This window comes from Agelaius tricolor, unplaced genomic scaffold (assembly GCF_023055355.1).
Source record: "Agelaius tricolor isolate 1412-34295 unplaced genomic scaffold, bAgeTri1.0.p SCAF_14, whole genome shotgun sequence".
Taxonomy (NCBI): domain Eukaryota; kingdom Metazoa; phylum Chordata; class Aves; order Passeriformes; family Icteridae; genus Agelaius; species Agelaius tricolor.
In genome coordinates, this window is record NW_027269274.1 from 12221847 (window position 1) to 12244036 (window position 22190).

At 39.0% G+C, this 22190-nt stretch overlaps 1 protein-coding gene across 32 annotated transcripts in view; it reads right to left on the reverse strand.

Moving 5' to 3' along the window:
• The window catches only part of SLMAP (sarcolemma associated protein), a 90166-nt gene that overhangs the window by 52027 nt on the left and 15949 nt on the right, over positions 1-22190 (reverse strand). For all 32 annotated transcript variants that reach the window (XR_011681171.1, XM_071439702.1, XM_071439730.1 and 29 more), the window contains exons 3-4: positions 6078-6225; positions 430-502 (exon numbers count right to left, since the gene is read on the reverse strand). Coding sequence is in view for 31 of the 32 variants with exons in the window: in XM_071439702.1 (XP_071295803.1) it covers positions 430-502; positions 6078-6225 (221 nt within the window). In the remaining variant the exon portion in view is untranslated. The remainder of the gene's footprint in view (positions 1-429; positions 503-6077; positions 6226-22190) is intronic.

Sequence of the window (22190 nt, forward strand, 5' to 3'; positions counted from 1 at the left end):
TGTCAATATTCATCTGAATTTGCATCAGCTTCACTTTAGTCAAGTTTATGTGCATCTAAAAGAGCCAAAAGAATAATCACGAAGAGGGCAGGAGAATTTGCTTATTTGCTTTATTTTTCTCCATATTCTTCTGTTTCTAATACCCATTTCAGCAGAGTAAACTACAGTCAGAAAAGCCCAACTACCTAAGAAATTTTTTCTTCTTTTAGAGAACCTTTTTATTCTTCAGAGTCATCTTAATTACTAAAAACAACAAGCAAATGAGGTTTTTTTCCTCCTAATGCATGCAATAAGAACCATGCACTCAGTTACTCGCTTTGCAGGATTACAGGCAAACCAAGTGCTCCCATGATGATTTTAAACATAATATCCATCAAGTCCTCATCATACAGTAGCTGAACTTTGGTACATGTGAATCCATATCCTTACTCTGATCGCAATCGAGCTTCCATTCCATCTGGAAGGAACAGTTTGATTGTGGAGACTATACATCCATGGGTAACTGAAAAGAAACAAACACTAAGTCATTGTGATCCATTACTACTTCATTTGAAGTTCAGTGCTTCGTGTTACAGTGACCAAGTAAAGTTCTAAGGAAACGCTGAGACAGGCAAAGAGGGGGAGGCATGAACACCTTCAAGCACCAGTGCCTGGGTCTGTGCCTGGCTCTGCCTTCTCAAACCTCCTCTGGGCACAGGAAACTTCATCATTACAAACTTGAGGAGGTCATGCTGTGTGTACTCAGTCCTGGCTGTGGAGCAGTTCCAGTTCCAACTCTTCCACATGCTGCAATACTGGAAACTTGTCTTTACTAAGTTAAAAAAGTGAATGTTTTGATCATAAATGAGTGAAGCAGAATGCATCTTACCTGCACCAGGTAACAGGAACCCAGAGGTATAAACAAAATAATGAGCTGCTTTTTGGACAAGATTCTGACAAGCATATCCAGGGACTTAGAAGGTAATATGTCCAATTTGTGTCACCGACACTTCAAAATGTGGAACTTGCCGAGCAATTATTATTTACAAAAAAGGATGGAAAAGGAAATGCAGAGAAGTGTGTAGGAACCACTGAGAAACACATCCTTTTGAACACTGTAAGCAGCATCATTCAAAACAACACATTTCTATTTTGGGGTGCTTGCAGTGCACATCTACTGCATAGCCCTAGCCAAGTGGCTTTTCCTTTCAGAAGAGGTAAACTTGCTCCTTGAGGACTAAATTCAAGATTTGTTTAACTTGAGAAAGATCCTAAGGAATAAGAGGAGGAAATGCAATATTTGAATTTTACATCAAATTCAAACCTTCTACCCAATATTTTGAAAAATGTTACTGATATGATTTTCAGTGCCTTTGCAAGCCGTCAAATTATGTGTGTTTCTTGGTTGACTTTTTTTTCCCTGTATGGTTCTATTAATTGGGAAGCAAAAATTATTATTATGCATGGAAAGATAGCTGCACCTTGTTCCCAAAACACTACCAAAAGTGAGATAGAAATGAGTGTGTGGTCACCTATCATGGACCACTATACCTCCAGCACCCACTAACATACAAAACAAATAGCTGCTCTCCTTCCTCTGTTATTAATACCAGCAAAAGTTAATCTGGCTTTGGAAAAAAAAGGGCAATGGGCGTTTTAGGACATGGTAATACTCCAGGGAAATGAGACAGGTCTTTAAGGAAGCTACCTCAATAGAATCTAAATATAGAGGAGAAATGATCCAACCAAGACAAGTTGGTTTTAACCTTTATTTAGCTAATGCTTTGGAGACGTATTCTCCTGGCTAGAGCATCTTGTTTTTTTCAAGATGACCTGGTAAAGTATTAAATTTACACGCCAGGGCAGAACAGATTAAACTGCAGGGTTTGGGGTCTTTATTTACAAATTGAATAAATCCAGTTTGCAAAAACATTTAAAAAATACATTAGCAATATTAGCTGTACCCTGTAATACATAGTTTTCATAATGCAGAATTCGTTCTTTTAGAGGAAATCAGTGATTTTAATAAGAAAACATTAGGATACCTGACATTAAATGGCAACAGACAGCTTTACCTTCGGGTCACATATCAGGTAGGCCTGCTGTAAGATTATATAATTCTGAAGTTTTTCTGTCAACAGCTAGACTGACAAAAATCTCCTAAAATCTGCAGGAGCTTTATTTGTGTCAAATTAAGATATAACAGACATCTAGCAAAAGGTCTCAAATAGACAGTAACAGGGAAAAGGTACCAAGCATTTTGACAAACTTATAAAATTAAAATAGTAAGAAATGAAACAATATCCAAACTCTGCAGTCTGACCTTAAGCTATCAGTTCATTGCAATTTGAAAAATAAGGAGAAAGCAACACAGAAAACATGAATACAGTACTGACTGCACAGAAGAGCAGCAATGGTTTAAATTCAGGTCTACAGTATTTCTTGTGAGGAAATAACAAGAAAAGGCAGTAAATCAACGCCTGGTGTCCCAACGGAGCTGAGGCACCCCTTGTCCCCACGGCTCACCCCCTCTCCATCCCACTCACCTCCGGGCGCTCCGCGGGGCCGCCGCTCCCGCCCGGCCCCGGCACGGCCGGCATTGCGCAGCGCCGCCGCGAGGGGGAGCCCCAGCGCCGGCCACCGCGGCCGCCAGGTCCGCCCCGCCCCGCGCGGCCTCCGGAGCGGGAACAGCGGCTGCACAGCCACGGCTCTTCCACAGCATCGAACTGCTGCCCCTCATCCACTGCTCTCTCCACAGCATCGAACTGCCGCCCCACAGCATCGAACTGCCGCCCCACAGCCACGGCTCTTCCACAGCATCGAACTGCCGCCCCACAGCCACGGCTCCCTCCACAGCACCGAACTGCCGCCCCACAGCATCGAACTGCCGCCCCACAGCCACGGCTCCTCCACAGCATCGAACTGCTGCCCCTCATCCACTGCTCTCTCCACGGATTAAAACCCTGCTGCCGCTCCATTTGCTGTTCCACACTTCAGTCACGAACTTCTTGGTCCCCTCCAAAACACGCAGCTGACCCACATTTCACAGCTCCAAACCCCTGAGACCTGTCCTAAACCCCGACAGGTTCTGCCGCACTACAGCGCAACGGGAACGCAGAAACCATTTCTGTTTGTCTCAGTTTTTGCTTCCTAGAGAGCCAATTCCCCAAAGATGCTTTTTGTTTCTATTTTCACTTGTTAATGTGGTACCCAGCCCTGAGGAGCCCCCCACACCCCTCGAGGGTCTGTGCACTCCCCACTTACATGACCTCCCTCAAACATCCCTGACAGAACAGATGTATGAGAGAGCGCAAACCTGACTAGAAAAATGTGCATTTTTGCATTTGAACTAAATCATGTTGGTATTATTTGACCTTGCTTTGCAATGCTGCTGCTGCTTGCTGTGCAGGGAAGTATCACCAATTAGCTTGGAATGCTCTGGCACAAGTGGGAAATTAAGAAAGTGCTACAAGAATATAAACCACACTAACCCAGAGAGAAAAAGCACAGGTTACTGCTGTATTAAGGAGAGGGAAATGGCGAGGCCCCTGTGCTTGTCAGTAACACAGCAAGTGGACAAATAAGGAAGCAGGAGGGATGCAAACACTTCTCCAGGACCTGTTATTGAGTTTGGCTCAGCAGCAGGAAACTGAGGAATTGGTTCTCATACTTGATAACCTGAAAAATCACATACTGAACATGCCACTATTTTAATGAACCAAATCCAGATCACATTTGCAAGGAAATTACTTACTAAAACACAGCCTGAACAATAAAATAAATGTATTCTAGCAATACTGACAGAATTCAGAATTTACATGGGCAAGTACACTTGTTCTGTCCTGTCATTACCTCATAATTACACGCAGCAGATTGCTGACATGTCTTGTGCAAGTAAGGCATTATGTAAATACCAGAGTGCAAAGTGCTTTTAAAGGGAATCACCTATTTAAAAACTACTTTCCTGTCTGTTTCATGACTAGATTAGATTAACAGTAACATCTAAGACTACTGAAACCAGCTAGTGAAAAACCCATGTTTATATGCATTCCAACCATATTCATAGGTAAACACCCTGTGATGATACAATCTTCATTCTCTGCTTGGGGGAGAGGGAAGAAAGCAAACTTGTATCCTCTTCCTCATTAGAGAGCTGAACACATTCATGAGTAACATGAGCACAGCTTCCAAGTTCAAAGCCAGAGAAAAGGACGAGGAAGGCTCCATAATCTGATCGCTCATTACACAAATGCCAGGTCACCAGCATTTGTGTACTGTATCGTACAAAACCACAGCAAATAACTCTACTACTGGCAAAAATTCATGGCAAGAATTTGCTTACTATGAACTTTGTGCAAATGTTTCCATGAACTAACTGCAATGTGCTGATAAAAGCAGGTCAAGTCCAATTTCTCTTCCAACTAAATCTTATAATAAAAATTGTTTTAGTCTAAATACACTTGAAGAAATTCAGCTCCTCTTAGCGAGGACAGCATCTCATCAAATTAATAGTTCCAAGTTCATTAGATGCAGTGTATACTTTTGATCTCTTCCATGTGTACTGCTAGTATTCATAAACATTTACAATCACTTCACATGGAAACATTTTCAATAACTCCCAGCAATTTCAGCTAGTCACCCTGGAGTCGAATCTTTGCAACATCATTTTTGAGAAGAGTAAAACAATGTGGTAAGACCTTCACTATAATGAATCACTCAAAAATCTACAGCTCCAAAAGCTCCTGAAGACAAAATACCACCACCACCATTACTTAACAATGTTTTCTTTAACACATTCATTAACCTTCCTCTGATACTTCAGATGTGAGAATTACAACCCCATCTGGCTAAAGACAAAATTCACGAGTAAGAGAGCAGGTGCCATCTTTATGTTTTGTTCACTTAATGCACTTTAAGAAATTCTCCTGTTGTACTAGGGTTTGGTTTGTTGGGCTTTGGGGGGGTTGCTTTGATGGACGTTTCACTTATTCGCTTGTTTTAAAAAACTTTACCATCAGCCTTCCAGTTTAATATTATTCTTCATTCTTCTCTAATACACTTCTCTTTAAGGATAAGCTCTCTGAAGGCCTTGTTCAGAAAAGCAGTAAAGGGGTGATGGCAGTCTGTGTGGTACTGGGTAGGTAGGATTCTACAGAACATGGCCAGAAGTTCAATGCTTACAGAAAGCAGCAGACCCATTAGGGAACTTTAAAAAGTCTTGACAAAACTGATTATAGTCTGATAATCCCCATACAGACCAGTCTCCAGAAAGATAAAGAAAGGGTTCCTGACAAACTACGTAATTTCAAAAGAAAAGAGATAGAGGCTGCATTTTAATTAACACAGATACACAGCTATTGCCATAATACAAAATCTCCTGAGCATGCATACTGGGAAGAAAACAGCAAGAAAAACAAACCAAACAAAAATGCCATCACCTCATTTGTTAGCTAGCAACTTGTTTCTATTCTCATTTTAAAGTACCAGCAGAAATCAAAATCAGTAGCTGACACAGAAGGAAACAGTGGGTATCCTGAAAAGAATTAAGTTAGCCTGTTTCAAACCTACACTGATCAAGAAATTCAGGTTCATACTTCTGCCACACAATTAGCTGAAACCTTAAGGTTCAAAGGGCTTGAGAGAAAGGTAATTACAATTATAATAATAAAATCCAAATACAAAAAGCCCAATACAGCATTACACACATATGCTTGCGTTGCACTTTTGAAATTGCTGTAGGTCAATTAAAGTGAGGCAACAGATGAACACATGGCCCCAGCTGAGCCTCCTTTTCCAGACCTACACTTCCCCTGCACACAGTAAGGAACAAAGTAGGCCATGGAAAGAACCCAGTAAAGTCCATCTGGGGGCGTGAGGGCAGAAATAGAGCCTGTATTTTCAGCAGACATGTTTCTTGATCAGGTACCACATGGCGCCAGGGCTCACTGCCAGCACAAAGGAGGGAAGAAGTAACAAAAAACCAAACAAGACTGTTTTCTTACAATGGGAATGCCATTTAGTTTTAAAGACTGGATTGCAGGAAGGTGTTCCAAATAAATCTACTTGAAAAGAAACCAAAAAATGATCCATACCCTTACCTTTCCGCGTGTTCTCCGTCACATCTACACCAAACTGGATGATGTCACCTGACATAATTTCACATGGTGGGCTTTCCTCAGATCCTCTACTCAGTCTCTGACTATTAATAAAGGTACCATTACTACTTTTAGTGTCTTGAAGATAGAACTGTAAACAAACAAACAAAAACATCAGTAAGATATTTGGGAAAAGTAAGACAAGAAATACACAAGCAAGGAGAAGTAAAATTTTATTTATATAAAAATTTATTTCTAGAAGAAAACAAATGTATCAAACTCTAAACACCCTCATCAGGATGCAACACCTTCCCATCATCAAGAAGTATCTGTATTTGATTTTGAGTTCACATACAATTGAATTCTAGCACATACACTATGCAAATAATTGCTACAAAGTGTGCCTGAACTACTGCCTGCAATAGAGGATCACACGTCATTAGCAGCAACACCTTTTGCCACATACATACAACAATTCATATTTTTGAGTTGTCCAACACGCAAAAATTCTAACTGCTCATACATTCAAGGTAACAGTATTGCATGACAATCATGCTGCAGGGAAGGCTACTGAAGGAAAACCTCTGGCAAAAGACAGAATTCAGGAATTGCAATGAAAGACCATGGTGAAACTTAAAGAAATCCAACAGAATGCTTTCACTTCTCAGCAATACTAGTTCACATCATTAACTAAATTTCAAGATTTCAAGTACTTTTGTAAACACCCAACTGCAGAATTAATTAAATGTTAATAGAAACTTATTGAATCTGAAACTGCTTTTATGATGCAAGACTTGTAGTCTAAACTCCTGCATTTGAAAAGAGGTTACAAATGAATCACCCATCAGAAGACCAGAGAGACTGGCTGTGACCTGAGCAGTGACAGCACAAAAGGGGGGACCAGAGCGCTACTGACAGCCAGGTGTAACTACTGGAATGAGTCAATCTCACTACTCACTACAAGGTAACAATAGCTGCTACAGGAACCTGCTGGAATGGTAGAAATCACTGGCTTCCTGCACTCAAAGAATCTCATCAAGTCCCAAAGCAGGCATAAGATTGGGGAAAAAGATGTTGTGTTCAGAGAAATGAATGTATTTCCATCTTTTTCTTATAAAACCGATTGACCTTTCCTTTTTTGCAGCATTCCCTACAAAATTTTCCATGTTTTTACCTCAAAAAAACCCCTGATACATAGCTCAAAACCACAGTCAAGGGGAAAGATGGGTTTTGAATGCAGTGAGAGTAGAGCACCAGGGCTCCTTACATCTTGTATTGGAGAATGACACAGAGTGCATGAGATGGATCTTATATGGCATAACCCAGTGGCCCTAAGCACACAGCTGGAGTTCCATTGTGTCATGGACTCACTCATCAAGGGGAAGGCCAGCACAGAAAGCTCATGTAGGTGTTAGAAATGAATTGCAGTATGTGAACAGAATGGAAAGCAGTGTGTGAAAGACTTCCCTCCCCCCAACAGACACGCCTTAGATCTTCAATTGAAGGAAAACAAAACAGTAATCTGTCATAAGCTGATAAAGATGAAGGTAAACATAAATTATGGATAGATCAAGAAATTCTGACTGCATTCACTACATTAATAATCAAACCCACTCCAAATAATACTCTCCATAGTATTAAATACTATCTATTAACATACTAGTATATCATACAGCTTTTATAAGTTCAATCAAATTAATTAGCTTGTTAATTTAATAGGCTGAAAGTACTGAACCCTCTCATGGTTCAGTGCAGAGGTAATCTTGCTTCCTGTTTGTTTTCAATTAGCTTTCTTCTTCATTTGAAAATTCTTCTGTTATGAAAAAGTGAGTCACAGGCAAGGAGAAACAAACATGCTTCTGCTTATTTGCTCTTCCCCACCCTTTTCTTCTCTGTGCATATCTGCCTTTTATCCCTCCCGAGGTTTTGATTAATCACTGCCCCTTGTAACCGCATTTTTGCAAAATCTGCAAATGGGACTCAGACAAGATAGCACAAGGAAATACAGGACAGTGACCACAGGAAAAGAAGTGCAAGAGAGCATCAGCCATACAAAACTTGTAAAACATCAGCAGACACAACATGCAAATGGCAAAAGGATATTTCTAAACAAATGTCTACAGAAAATACACATTACATTTAATATTATGTAACTGATGTCCACTTAAGTGCATACTACTGAATTGTATTACATAAATTTTAGAAAAGTGATGCCCTTCAAGTCTTTTCATCCTGTTTGTAAATATGCTTCTTCCTGTATCTAGTAAAGAAGCAATACCAGCCACATGTTAGTAGCTGATGTCTAAGGAAGGGAAAAGACACTGCCTTCAAATCTTGCTATAAAGGATTCAGTTATCTTTAGTGTAGCCATTCTTCAGGAGCCCACTGAGCCAGCCCCTTTCAGGTAGCAAATTCAAAAGTTACTTCCATGCTGGTTTTCACTAGTCCAAATGATGTTTCTCAAAGGTCAATCTCTCCATCCCTTTTGCATAATTACTAAAGCTATCTTCAGGAAATAAAATCAAGTGGAAGCCCTGAAACAAATGTGTCTACACATTAACTAGTACTTGTGGCAGCACACTGGTTTTTATGTACTATTTAATTATGTGGTAAGCACAGTGGTCCTCAGATTCCCAAACCAAGACCTTTTACACAGCAGCTGTGTGACACAGCACCTTCTGAGAGCCCAGCACCACTTGTCCTCCCTGCTCCCAGCACATCCAGGCAGCAGTGCCAGCTCCTCACAGAGCAGCAACGCCTCCTGCCCTTCCCAGCTCTCACTGCCGAGCTGTGCCACCACCTCCCCACCTGCACTGGCTCAGGCACTTGTTCAGTCACTGCAAACCAGGTTCGAGCTGACGCAAGGTAAACAAGGAGGTGCTTAAGCTGACAGAAAAAATGGCAGCATATACTGGCCTAATTACACTTGCTTTTATAATTCACTCTCCAGAGCAAAGTCCCAGCCCTGTTGTACCTCATATGAACAACAAGTCCAATGTAGAGCAGAGTGGCAGCTAATGCACATTCAAAACAACTCAGCTTTTGAGGACTCTTGAAGCATGAGCACCCTTAATTCAAGGGATAGCTGTATATATTGTGTGAGGGCTGGTTTCCCCTCCTTTCATAAAAAATACAAGGTAACACACAAAGTATTCAAGAAACTTATGTTCCATTATCATAACATCTCAACTAAAAAAAATCCTAGTCTCTCTTTCTTCTTTAGTAATTTATCGTTTATATGCCCTCCCACCCACAAGCCATTAGTAAGACCAATTAACTGCAGACACCTTACCAGGCTGCTTCCACAAAATTTTTGAAGATTTTATTCTCAAGTCAAACTTGCAGTTCATCAGTAACATAAACTTCTTCAAGTACAGTCCACCTTCCTTAGAAACTATGTTATGGAAGTTTCAAAAAACTACAGATTTTTGTTTCCCTGTTTTGCAAGGAATTAGGCATTTATTTCACAAACTTAGTATTTATCGTACTTCAAATTAGTCTTCAGTTTTGCAAATGAAACAAAGGTACTTCCTCTGCTCTGACCTATGGTGCATAAAAATCACATTCCTCCTTCTAGGTCAATGACTCAGAAGAGCATCAACAACCTGCTAAATCAGTTCATGTTTTATTTTCATGCAGTTAGATATCACTATGATTTTTCCCCTATAACAAATTGCTAGTATTTTCAGATTAAAGAAACAGAAGGTTCTTCTGTAGTGATCCCAAACCATAATACATCAAAGCTAAGTACATAAAATATGTTAATTCTAACTGATATTAGGAAGTTGCAAATTGCTATGCTCCACGAGGGCAGATTTTAACCTAACTTATGAAATGTAGGTTATCTGTTTTCTTCTAAGTAATAAAACCAACTAACAATAACAAACCCATTCTGTTTAATGATCACTATTGCAACATCTTCCACAAGGCAGGCTGAAGAGAGCTCCTTCATTAGCCTGACAAGTGAGAAAGCCATGATGTGTTTTCTTTCCCAAACCATATAGAGGCCTGATACTGGATGAGACACTTCTGTCTCAGAGAAGACAAAATATGGGCTCAGAGATGTATACAACATCTTGAAAGTAGCACACTTCTTCAGTGATTTGATTATCTGGATTTAATTACAGTAGAACTACAGGAAGAAACAACTGACCAGCTTTTTCATACTTCTATATTTGCTATTACTATGTACAGCCATCATTTGCCATTTTAATAGCACATTAGTGCTACTCCATCTAACCCAGCTTGAAACTGCAGTTCAGGGCAATTATTCTGAGAACTACAGTGAGGAGAATTGCTGGAAAACTGAGGCAGTTTGTCCACAGAGATGTGAGATTCAGTATGTGAAGACGAACAACTTCTACATCAAAAAATGCAGAAAGAAGAAGAAACCATTATATATAATTAAACCTATTTCAGCCTCTTTCGAAAGTTGAATAATTAAGTAAGTACCAAATTGTAGGCTATTGCCTTTTACACAAAGTCAAAAAGTAATATATTTTATGTATTAAATAAATTTCCACTGCCTAAAAAATGAATGTAGAAAAAGAAGGCCAATTTCAGAATCTCCTAGTTTACCATTCTTGTTCTCACCTCTTATTTCCTCTGTGAAAGAAGTACACACAATTCCCATGAGCTTCAGGGTCCTGTTATACCTTTGTGGTTTAGCTTGAACCAGAAAGATTTATATGATTTTGTCAAATTATGAACTATAACCCCTAAGGAGTTGGCAGTTTCATTTTTGCCATGGTTACCACCACAAAGGGGCAGCAAGGCTATTAGCCAGAGCAGTTAAACCATAAAATGCAGCAGTTAATGATGAAAGATTCTTCCCTGAACTCACCCTAAATAATCACTGAACAATTAATGCAGGCATTATAAATGCACCCCCTGAGTACTAAAGCTAATACCCAAAAGCAGGAAGTAAATAGGGATCTAGAAATTGGAATACTTGCCCTGGAGTGATACTTCACTAAGCAGTAATGTAACTGAGTTCATTTACTCATTGCATGCTGAGAATTCTACCAGGAAACAAAACACACCGTGCACAAGTCCAACTGTGTAAAGCCAAAGACTTTAAAACAAAATATATACCATGGTCAAACCCACATGGCCAACATTTGCCACTGTGGTTAGAATTTTTTTTTCTCTCATATTGTTACAAGATAAAAATAATCTGATTTGAAGTCTTCACACTAAGAATTTTCTCATTTTGGGAGCAGCACTCTGCTAGCAGACTACACTGTGCAAACCATACTGAATTCCAGGTCAGTCCTTTGGCTCTAAGATAGAGAAGTTCAAATGCTAAATTACCTCCAGATCCAATTGATCTGAGTTTCTCATTCTGGTCTGCTTAGACAGATCCCAAATTCCTTTCCTCTCACTTGCCTAACTCCACCCATCTATCAAGGAAGTAGAAGTATTTGTCTCCATAAGCAAGAGTAATTCACAGGGTGGGGTACATCAAGCAAAACTGCTTTTCTATTTAGTTTTCCATTTCTTAAACACATAGATCTAATAGCTCTTTGCTTACTAAACCCCAGCTCCTTCAACTCAGAAACAAAACCAGTGCATTAACTTTTGAGTTATTATGAAAACTCATTTTTAAAATGATTCTAACTACCCCAGGCAAGCACCCACTATGAAACTAAAAGCAACCAGCTGTGAAGAAAGGGATTTTCCAGTCAGATTGAACAGAGTGAAGGAGTGGCAGTTGGCTTTCCAGGGACTGAAAGTATTGGGTTTCTCAAGTGAAGCAAAACTTGCTAGTAGTTTTCAGTAACTTTTCTAAAAAATAATAAACTTTACCACTTTTTCTATGACTAATAAAAGAAAAAATAAGATAAAAAATTTACATTCTTGGATATAGCATGGGACAAAAAAGTCACTGTGTTTTTAACTCAAAGTGTAAGCCTAATGTAAATCCAGCTACACTGATGAGAAAAGGTTAAAATCTTCAGCTATTCCCAGGAATCCAATGCTATCCTTCCAAACTTGCCAGCAGTTCAAAGGGGTAGAGGGGAAAGGACAGCAGGGAATATGCTCCTCTGCTAACCAAGTTGTTCCTTTGTCTGTTTACACCTTGAAGTTTTGTTGTCTGTACTGCCAGGACAACCCTGCTGGTTGCTCATACCTGTTGTCAAGCAAAGTAAACTGTGCCAGTACAAGCAGCTTTGTGCCAGCATAACTGAGCCTGGGTATAAACACAGCTTGGCCTTTGCAGCCACATTATTTGAGGTGCTATAAAATATTAATCCCTGTGTTCCTTGCCATGTCCTGGTTGTTCAAGTGCTTTTAAGTTCACTACAGGTCCTGTCACTCAGCTTAACTTTCGTGTGAGTGGTCAGCAGACTTTGCCCCAAAAGGGCACAGGGACTATGAAAGGGAAGGGAAGATGGATGGATTTGTGGGGAGGAAGAGGAATCACCTTAGGTAGGCAGAAAGGCAATGCCCAGCACTGAGAGACACCAACAATTCACTGTGCATAAGAATGTGTCTGGCTACAGCCCTGAGCTGCTCTAGTGCCTTCCTCAGTAGCAAAATGTCACCTTTCTCAACAGAACAAAGCAAAATGTACCTGTGAACATTTCAGCACAGACTTTTTTTGACATATGACTTTGCAATGCTTATTTTAACTGCTGACTTTTACAGATACACTTACACCTATCAGAACTTTAAATTCTGTCGTATTAAAATTAACAAAAAAAAAGGCACAAAAAAAGCTATGTTTGCAGACTTAATGCCACCTCCTAAGTGTTGTGCCCATTTAAGTACATTTACTTTCTAAATCATTATTCAAACCACACATTTGCTACTAGTTGCAATTCAACTTGCTCATCTAAAGGTGAAAAGCTCAGGACTCAGGGTTACTGTAAGTCAATAGCTCTATACTATTCTTCAAGTAGTTACAGATAATCTACGTTACATTCAACAGTTTAGAAAGAGAATATCAGACACTTATTTTACAATGATTTTTGATTTGTATTAGAAAGTGGTCTTTATTAACAGAAAGGCTACTAAAAATATTAAACAATTCTTTCTAATTAGTTTTACAACTAGCTACATGAATCTTAAAAATATGTAATTTAAATGGTTCGAGCTATTTTTATCAAATATAATTCTCAAGCAGTATTGTTGTGTTTTTCAAAGTAATACATATTTAAGAGAATAACAGAAGATGGCTGAAAGTTTCAGGGTAGAACCTCAAATTATATCACAATCCAAGTTCTCTAGTTTAAGACCAAAGCAAAAACCCACACTCACAATTCAAAATCTGCACATGTATATGAAATGAGGAGAAAAAAATCCCTACTGCTTGTGTCCAAATCTGAAGTTCTCTGTATTAGGAGACAACTGTCTCAAGCTGAATTAAGAAAATTAAGGAAACCATGACCTACATCATCCTTGCTTTCATGAAATACAAAAATGTAACTGTGGGTTCCTCAGTCCAGGAGAGCCACGAAGCCCCTGGAGCAGGCCCAGCAGAGGTGACAAAGAGGATGAAGGGACTGCAGCCTGTCTCTCATGAGGACAGGCTGAGGGAGCTGGGAGCACCTTGAGAAGGGACCTCACCAAGGTCTGTGAGTATCTGCTGGGAGGGGTCAGAGGACAGAGCTGGGCTCTCATCTGTGCTACCAAGCAATGGGACATGAGGCAGTGGGCAGAAACTGATGCCCAGCAAGTTCCACCTGAATATGAGGAAGAACTTCTTTACCCTGCAGTAACTGCACACTGGAACAGGTGCCCAGAGAGGCTGTGCAGTCTCCCTCACTGGAGATATTCAGAACTACCTGGACACAATCCTGTGCTGCATGCTCTCAGATGACCCTGCCTGATCAGGGAGACTGGACCAAAGGGCCCACTGTGGTCCCTTCCAATCCAACTATTCTGTGATTCTGTGAAAATCTAAGTAAGTGAACAAATTGCATTACAATGCTTGAATCCCTCAGTATCAGTCAATGCAGAACTGTATGAACATCACTAACTCACTTGCAGATTGCTTTTATTTTATTTAGTTTTGAAAGGAACTATCAACAGTACAAACACCTAAAACAAGAAAATATCTGGGAAAAAAACCCATTTATGTTATGGGGATAGCAGTTTATACAGGGAAAAAGTCCTTCATATAACATGATAAATATGTCATATATACCAATACTGAAGTAACAGATTAAACTGAAAACAAAGCTTTTATTCTAAGATTGTGCACTATGACTGTGCACAACCAATGTGAATGGAAACATTATCACAAAGGATGGCTCCCCTTTCTAACCTATTTACCTTCACCCTCCTTCAGCAGTACTGGTAGCATTCAAGCAACACACAAACTATTTTCTAGAAATAAACATTTCAAGCCTAACTTGACAGCTGTGAAAGTAACACCTCCCAGCTATCACGTTCCATAATGGAAAAATGTAGTATAACACCAAGTCAGAGAAGAACAAGTCCTGGACACTCCCTATTATGCTGTAAGGCCTCCTCAAAATTCTGTAGTTAGTACACTCTGGTAGAAGATTTATGATGAAGGATGTGAGCAGAAGCAATCCTAGGCATGATACAAAATATTCATTCTTCTTCTAAATAAAAATTTCTGCAGGAAACACGAAGAGTGGAATGAAGTGACTGTAAAAGGTAGAAGCTGCTCATGTACCGGGGTCCTGATCTATCCCTAGATTATTCAAATAATCCAAAAAGGCATTCACTGTCAAAAGGAGAAGAATGACAAGATAGATACTCACCAAAAACTTCAAGCCACAAAATGCGACACCACCATATAAAAATAGATCCCTCTCTACACATCAGTGTCACTAATTTTGATGCAAAAAGCTATTTTTAAAAAGAAGAGATGTAGAGGAAGAGCTCTAATTTACAAGTAATTTGGTTTATATATAGCCAACTGACTTGCTACAGTGTCACCATAGTTACTAATTACTACTCTTTAGAATGTCTCTTTTACTTAACTTCTGTCCTAACAGTTCACCAAAATTTCTGAGTATCAGACTTCTGCTAAAAGTGCTACATGGTTTCAGGATAACTTGAAGTATTTTGTATTTATTCTCTTCTCAGCAGAATGAAAGTCTGTCCCTTCACATACATCACGTTTGAAAACTTTTGTACATGAATCACAAAAGAGATGGAGGATATTAACACTTTCAGAAAAGATGCAATTCCATTCTGAATATGAATATAGACAAAGCAAGAAAGTTTCCCACAAGAAAACTACCCAACTCAGTACTAGTTATATATGATATTCTCAAGGAAACTGAATTTTCAGCCTAAATGAAAATTCTCAAGTACTATTTTAATCCCATCCTGAAAATGCTGAGACAATTTTAAGGTACATGATTGCTTTAACTGCAAAGCTAAAATACATTAACAAGAAAGTACAATCAACAGAAAGCTTCCCAGGAAATGATTACTCACACATCACTCCAAGATGCTCAAATTGACTCATTAGAATACTAAAACAATATAAAGAAGAGATTTATTTTGTCTTACTGCTGTCATAGATGACAATATCTTACATAACACCCAGAGACTTTGAAAGAACTTTTCCTGCTCCATATTAAAACACTGACTTGGGCAACGTACTCATAAAACCAGTAAAAAGTAGATAAAAACAGGTTTCTAGAAGGAGATTGTACTTGCAAAGAAGTTTGCTGCTTGATTTCATTAAAGAAGCTCAGCCTCTCGTTACACAAGGCATTTGTACAGCCACATATCAGGTATCACTGTGACACCAGTGATTACTTTGTAGAGTTTATCTCAACTTCTATCATCACATCAAACATGGACCTGAGGGAAAACATATGGCCAAGGTGACCTCCTGAGGTTTCATTTAATGCTACTGTGTTCTTTGTATTAATCAATAATGGAAATACAGTGCAACTTAATGCAGCTTTAAAATAAAGAAATAAAACACTAATAGGCTGTTACCCAGAAATCCAGGCTTCTTCAGGCTTATTACTTTTAAGTGTAAAATATTGCTGAAATACTCATCAAACCTGATGCCCTTACAGGAATACTTTCCTACAAAACTAGACTGAAAGCTAAACACTATTATTTACTCTAATAAATGTAATTAAAGTTTGGCAACATGGCACACTCAAACTTTGCAGTAAGTAAAGTTAACTTGCTCTCAACATGTACAAATGCCCAAAGACTCTATTTGTAGGACACATGTATCCAGATAAAATCAATAAGCTCCACAAAGAGCAGGTTCTCATACACAATCTTAATTTCTTTTCAAATACATGTTTCACACATGTTTCAAAAGGTTTGTAATGTATTATTGCAATTTACTCTTACCTTTAGGAGGCATAACCACCCATAAATATTTTGCACTAGTGAAGAATACTAAGACTACTCAGAAAACAAAAATTTTTATTCTTAAATTCACAATCAAAAAATGGTTAAACTTGATAGTTAACATTCTTTGGCCAACCTAACGAAGCTCAAGACCAAAATAATAAAATATGGTTTTGTCTCTGACTACTGCAAAGTATGACGAAGAGAGAGGTTTCTCATGTTTGGACAGAGCTTTGCCCTTATTTAAGAGCAGAGAGAGCTAAGGCATAAATCTCTCCTGGTCTTTGGATTTTAACTAACCTTATTAGAACCTTGCACAAACAAAAACTAAAATCAGATTTCTGTAACACCTACTAAAGAAACAAATAAATTGTTTTTATGGCAAAACACTGAAGAATAACCAGAAACTACAGAAAAAGAAGAAAACAACTGAAAACCAGATTTTTTAAAAGCAATCTTGAAATACTATCAGCATCTATTAGTAAATACTTAGAATGAGAAATCCAACACCATCATCATCCATTGTTTCTGCTTCCTCAAAAATCTCGAGCTAATGAGGTAACTAAATCACCAGCAAAAAATTGAAAGGGAAGTTTTCCTTAAGAAAATTGCACTGCTGAACTTCTATCAGCAAACAATTACATTTTCATTTGCAAGCAAATTGGAGAAAAACCACAACAGAAGCCAAGATTACCAGATACTCCGCCAGAAGAGAAGAACTACTTATACAAGAGCAAAAGGCAGCTCCTTCGTTTATCAGGAAACTCCAACTCCCAACACAACCCGATGTTTCAAGGCAGGTGCAGAACTGCAAAAGCTTCTTAATTGTCTTGCTACTCACTGCTAAGTTGCTGAATTAGTTAATAATTACATCAAAGCTCCTCTGCTCTGGCACAGAAGAATCACTTTTCACATGCTGACTTTACAACTTCTTCGAGAGTAAAGGGAGTTGTTGAAACGATTTCTCATTTCTAGTCCTTCCACACAAGGCACTGTGTTTACCTACTATCATTTATTCCATACTGCTGCTGGTTTATGGCAGAGAAAACTCCCTGTGATCACACATTCGGATAAAGAAAAAAACCTGTATCAAATTTCCCAGATACCTCTAAATGCAATGCAGCAGGGGTTTGGTATTATCTCTGTATATGTAAAAACTCTCTAAATATCCTGAAAAATATAAGAAAGTTCCTCCCTGCCTTTTATTAAGAGACATATTCCATCTTAAAGGACTTGTCTAATATCACTACAGCATTTTTATTTTTTTTAAAGAAACATCTGCAGCAGGCCTAGTTAATTCACCTCTCCTTTGCACAAAGCAATGCTGGCTTGCCTTCTGCCATCATCTGCTCCTGAACTATGAATTCACACAGCACAAATATCACAAGGAAAATAATGTTCAGCACATTGCTAAACTACAGCTAAAATGCCCATGCTGAGGATAAACTTAAAGCTACTGTGATATAAATTCAAAGCAGCCAATAAGGATGCAAAAGTACGAGTCCTAACTGAAGGGAACTGCCTTAGTACAAATGACACCACACCAGTTTTAATCATGTCAAACAAGATATTCTTGTAAGAGGTCCAAACCACAAGTATTACCCAAATAGAGTGTAGTGAGAGTTCACTACACAGCTCCTCATACTGAAAACAACAGGTCACCAGAGCAATATGCTCCTCCTTGCTTTTCCAAAGACTTCTCTGCATCAAGGGCAGACCAAACCTTAAAAAAAAAAATTACTAAATTTAATTTCTTTTCATTCTGTGTTTTGAACTTCAGCATTCCATGTAGAGAGCAAATGCAATTAACTGGAAACCAAACACCAAAAGAGAAGGGTGCAGCTCCATCCAAAGATGGAAAATTCATTTTCCAACACAGAGGAGAAATCTGACAATTGGGAGTTTAATAGTTGTACCCAAGGCACTGCCAAGCCATACCTCCAACAAAGTGAGAGCAAAAATATCCTGGGAGGAGGCTGTATTTATTTGCAATGCATTCCTGGATCAGGACTTTTAAAGCAAGTAGTAATTAAATACTGGTATTCATGAACAAAGGCTGATTTATTCCAGCGCTCTTTGGAGACCAACAATTACACAATAAAGATTATTTATTTTAAATTTATGAAATCCACATATGGAGATGGGTCAGCCAGCAATGGGAGAGAACGTATGAGCTGATTTTTGATAGGCAATCTTACAGAATATTCATCATTCATGTCTTGACCTGTGTCCTACTGCTGAACAAAAAACAAAAGAAGGGGCAACGTTCTCACAGGTTCATGGCAGAACCAGGCCAGGAGAGGGATGGGCAGATAAGGGTTCAAGGATCTGGTAACTGAGGTACCAAACCTGGTGACTCATGACTCACATCTTAGTCAAGGGCAAAAATCTCATGCAAGGCACATTGGATTTACAGATTAGACAGGTTGCTAATATGGCAAAACTTGCCAGGGTACAGCTTTCTACACACACAGAAGCATTTTGCTGGCTTTTTTTCCTAGCTATTTTCTATCAGGGTCATCAAGGATGTTACACTGGTAACACCTGTGCCTGTGAATATGATTCTTTAGACAAGCTAAAAATATAAAACAATACACACACAAACAAAACGACCAATAACCTGAATCTTTTAATTTCTTTGTCAACAGAAATGCACCCAGAACACATCAGTGCCAGTGACCAATCTGCCAGTGGGCATTAGGAGCAGGGAACTGCAAAGTTCTGCTGGCAATCTCACATCCTTTCAGCTGAAAAGCCTGAGGGAGTGGTCACCCAGACCTCTGAAAAGTCATTATCAAGCTTTACAAATTTTTGTACTAAATGTGCCATACTTTCCTCTAGAACACAGACAAAAATTTTCAAAATACAAAAAGAATATCTTTCTAGCATCAGAGGTTCTAGACTGTCAGTCTAAGAAGAAATAGCCCCGATAATTTAATTCTTTAAATCACCAAAAAAAGTTTTCCAAACCCCTTCCCTAAGGACGAAAATGCCTTTTCCGTTCACTATTTAAAGCTGAGCTGCAGCCACTAGAGGGCAAGGCCACGATACATAACACACTGCCCGGCTGGGTAATGCAAAACCAATGCCACAGAAAGCAGAGCAGAAACTACAGCTGAACACTGCTCACATTACGAAGATTTGGTTGTTCAACTTTTTTTTTTTAATACTGAATTTTCCATTAATTATAGGAATATACCCACATATTCTGTGGGTTGCCTAAACTATTAATTCCATCTTTACAGTCCAAAGCTTCCCAGACAAGCTCCTTCAGCACTTCAACATCCACATTAACAATTCTCATACTTCTCAAATTTTAAAATTAGATTTCTCAACTTCAGTCTTCATGATACTGAAATTATACAAGTTACAGGAATTCTACCCAGAATCAGCAAGCATAGGTAAAAACCAGAATGCTGTCAAAGGCTTTTCCCATTAAATATAGAAATTGAACTTCCTAATCAATGGTAAAAATTATCTAGCTAGAAATTGGCCATATGCTGCAAGAAACAGAATTAACATGCAGATTTTTTCTGTGTCTAATCAGCATTTTAAAAAAAATTCTGTTCTGAGAACAGTTAGGCTTTTTCTGTACAAAGATCACCCTTTGATGAAATGTATTCTTGACATTTAATATATTAAATTCTTCTACAATTCATTATCTATGCTCTTAGAAGAACAGAAAACAAGGTCCAGAAACTAAACCAAACCAGGAAAATGAGTCATTTATTAAAAGACCAAAACCCCAACTGACAGAAGGACATACACTAGAAGTTCAAAACAAAAATATTTAAAGAATTATTTCAAAATTTATAGCCCAAACAAAATGGAAGAAAGCTCAGCAAGCTTGTCATTAAAAATGATGACACTTAATAACAGTGGCACTGCACTGGTACTGTGCATGAGATCAGTCCCATCTACTCCATGGAAAAAAAGATCTGTACTGTGTATCACTGAAACAGATGAGCCCTCAAATTAAGTTCCCATAGCATTCAAACTGCACTCCCAGTACAAACACAGCCTTCCCACAAAAAACATGTTTGCTGTTAAGTAATAAGCTTTGACATTCCAAGAGGTTTGACATCTAAGCTTAAATTTAATACAGCTGTAGACAAGATTACACTTTGATTAAAGGAAAATCAGCAAGACTTTTACACTACCTATAATTAGTCTACTATTAGTACAAAGTTTTAATAAACTTTAATTAGAATGAGATGCTATCCAAAGCTTGTTTCAAAGGAAAATAGGTTGGGCCACTGGGAATTGGCAGCATTAAGAGCAACACAGTTAAACACAAGTTTAAGAGAAACATGTGTGTCCCTATTTCTTCTTTTAAAATTTTTGGAAAAAGATTTTCTTCTGCAGCCAAGTAGTACACTTGGGTCTTAAGCAAATACTAGGCATATCAAACACAATACATGATGCAGGTTGGTTGAATGTTTCATTGGATTATTACAGCTTTGCACTATTTAATAAAAGAAAAAAATTTAAAAATCCCAAACAAATCTGTGGCACTTCTGTTAGATGAACTTTCAAGTGATTACCAGAAAAAACACTTCACAAGTTTGCCCAACCAGTCTTAAAACAACTAAGATGTTATTGTTATAACAGAAACAGAACATGAAATTTGTATATAGATCAGCAACAGCTCTCCTGATTGTTTATACACAAATTCATGAGAATTTCCACCGAAATTACAAAACCTAAGAGATATGGGAAGCCAGTAAAGGCAAGGCCCTCTCACACAGAAGTACCTTTCCACATAGCTCTGGTTAGCAGGCAGGAATTTGTCTGTCTAGCACAGGCTTGGACAGAAGTAAGCTAGTCCTTCTCCTGCTTATCTCCAAATCACCTCCTGCCTCTGCTGCCACCTGACAGCAGCTCCTGAGGGCCGAGCAAGCAGCTGGATTTTAGACACTGTCAATGACAGACTGCAGCAGCAAATACCGTACACACCACCCCAAACCCCTGCAGATCTCTTGGCTGCACTGCACTTTCCTTGACTGCACTCACAATTTCCCATCTAGGTTTCCAGGGAAGTGTCAGGAGTCAGCTCCCTGCTTCCTTCTGTCTGTATCTCAAATAGTTTTCATCCCACAAGTTCCCCCATTGACAGCAGGTCTATGCTGGGAGCAGTAGCATCTCAGCAATTATGGAACACACCCTGTGCAGGGCACAGCTGCTGTGCTCTTCTCCCTAACACCGCCTCAAGAGTTGCACCACGGGACACCTCCAGCTCTCTCCCTGTTTATATGTTCTGGTTTCTTTTGGAATAGACAAAATACAGACACGTGGTGGAACTGAGTGTGGACCAGTCACCTCCCTGCACGCAACAGCAACACGTGCAAAGCACACAAGGCACTGGAAAAACACCACAGAATATCCTGTACTCCTTCAACATTCAACAAGGTACCTCACAAACAAACGGGGGCTAAGCTTCTGAGCTTAAAGTATATTATTTAATTCTTAACAACCTCTCATGGTACAAACAAAGTGCATTTTTAGTACATTTACTTGCTTCTCTGTCTCTTAAAAGCAGTTCAATTTAGATAAAATAAACGTGTGCTCTTAATAAAGGTGCCTAATTTACCTTGTTAGGTTATACTTTTCACATTAAATTCAAAACTGGACAACTTGAGCAGCTTATCTACCCCCTGACTGCACAAACTGGATGGACCTGCCAACCTCCAGACTCAGCAGCTGAGTGTCTCCAGACTACCATCCACTCATGCAGCGCCAAGCAGAGCCAATGCAAAGCAGGACACACTATCATCAACCACCACCCAGCAGCTTTCTGCCACCTGTTTC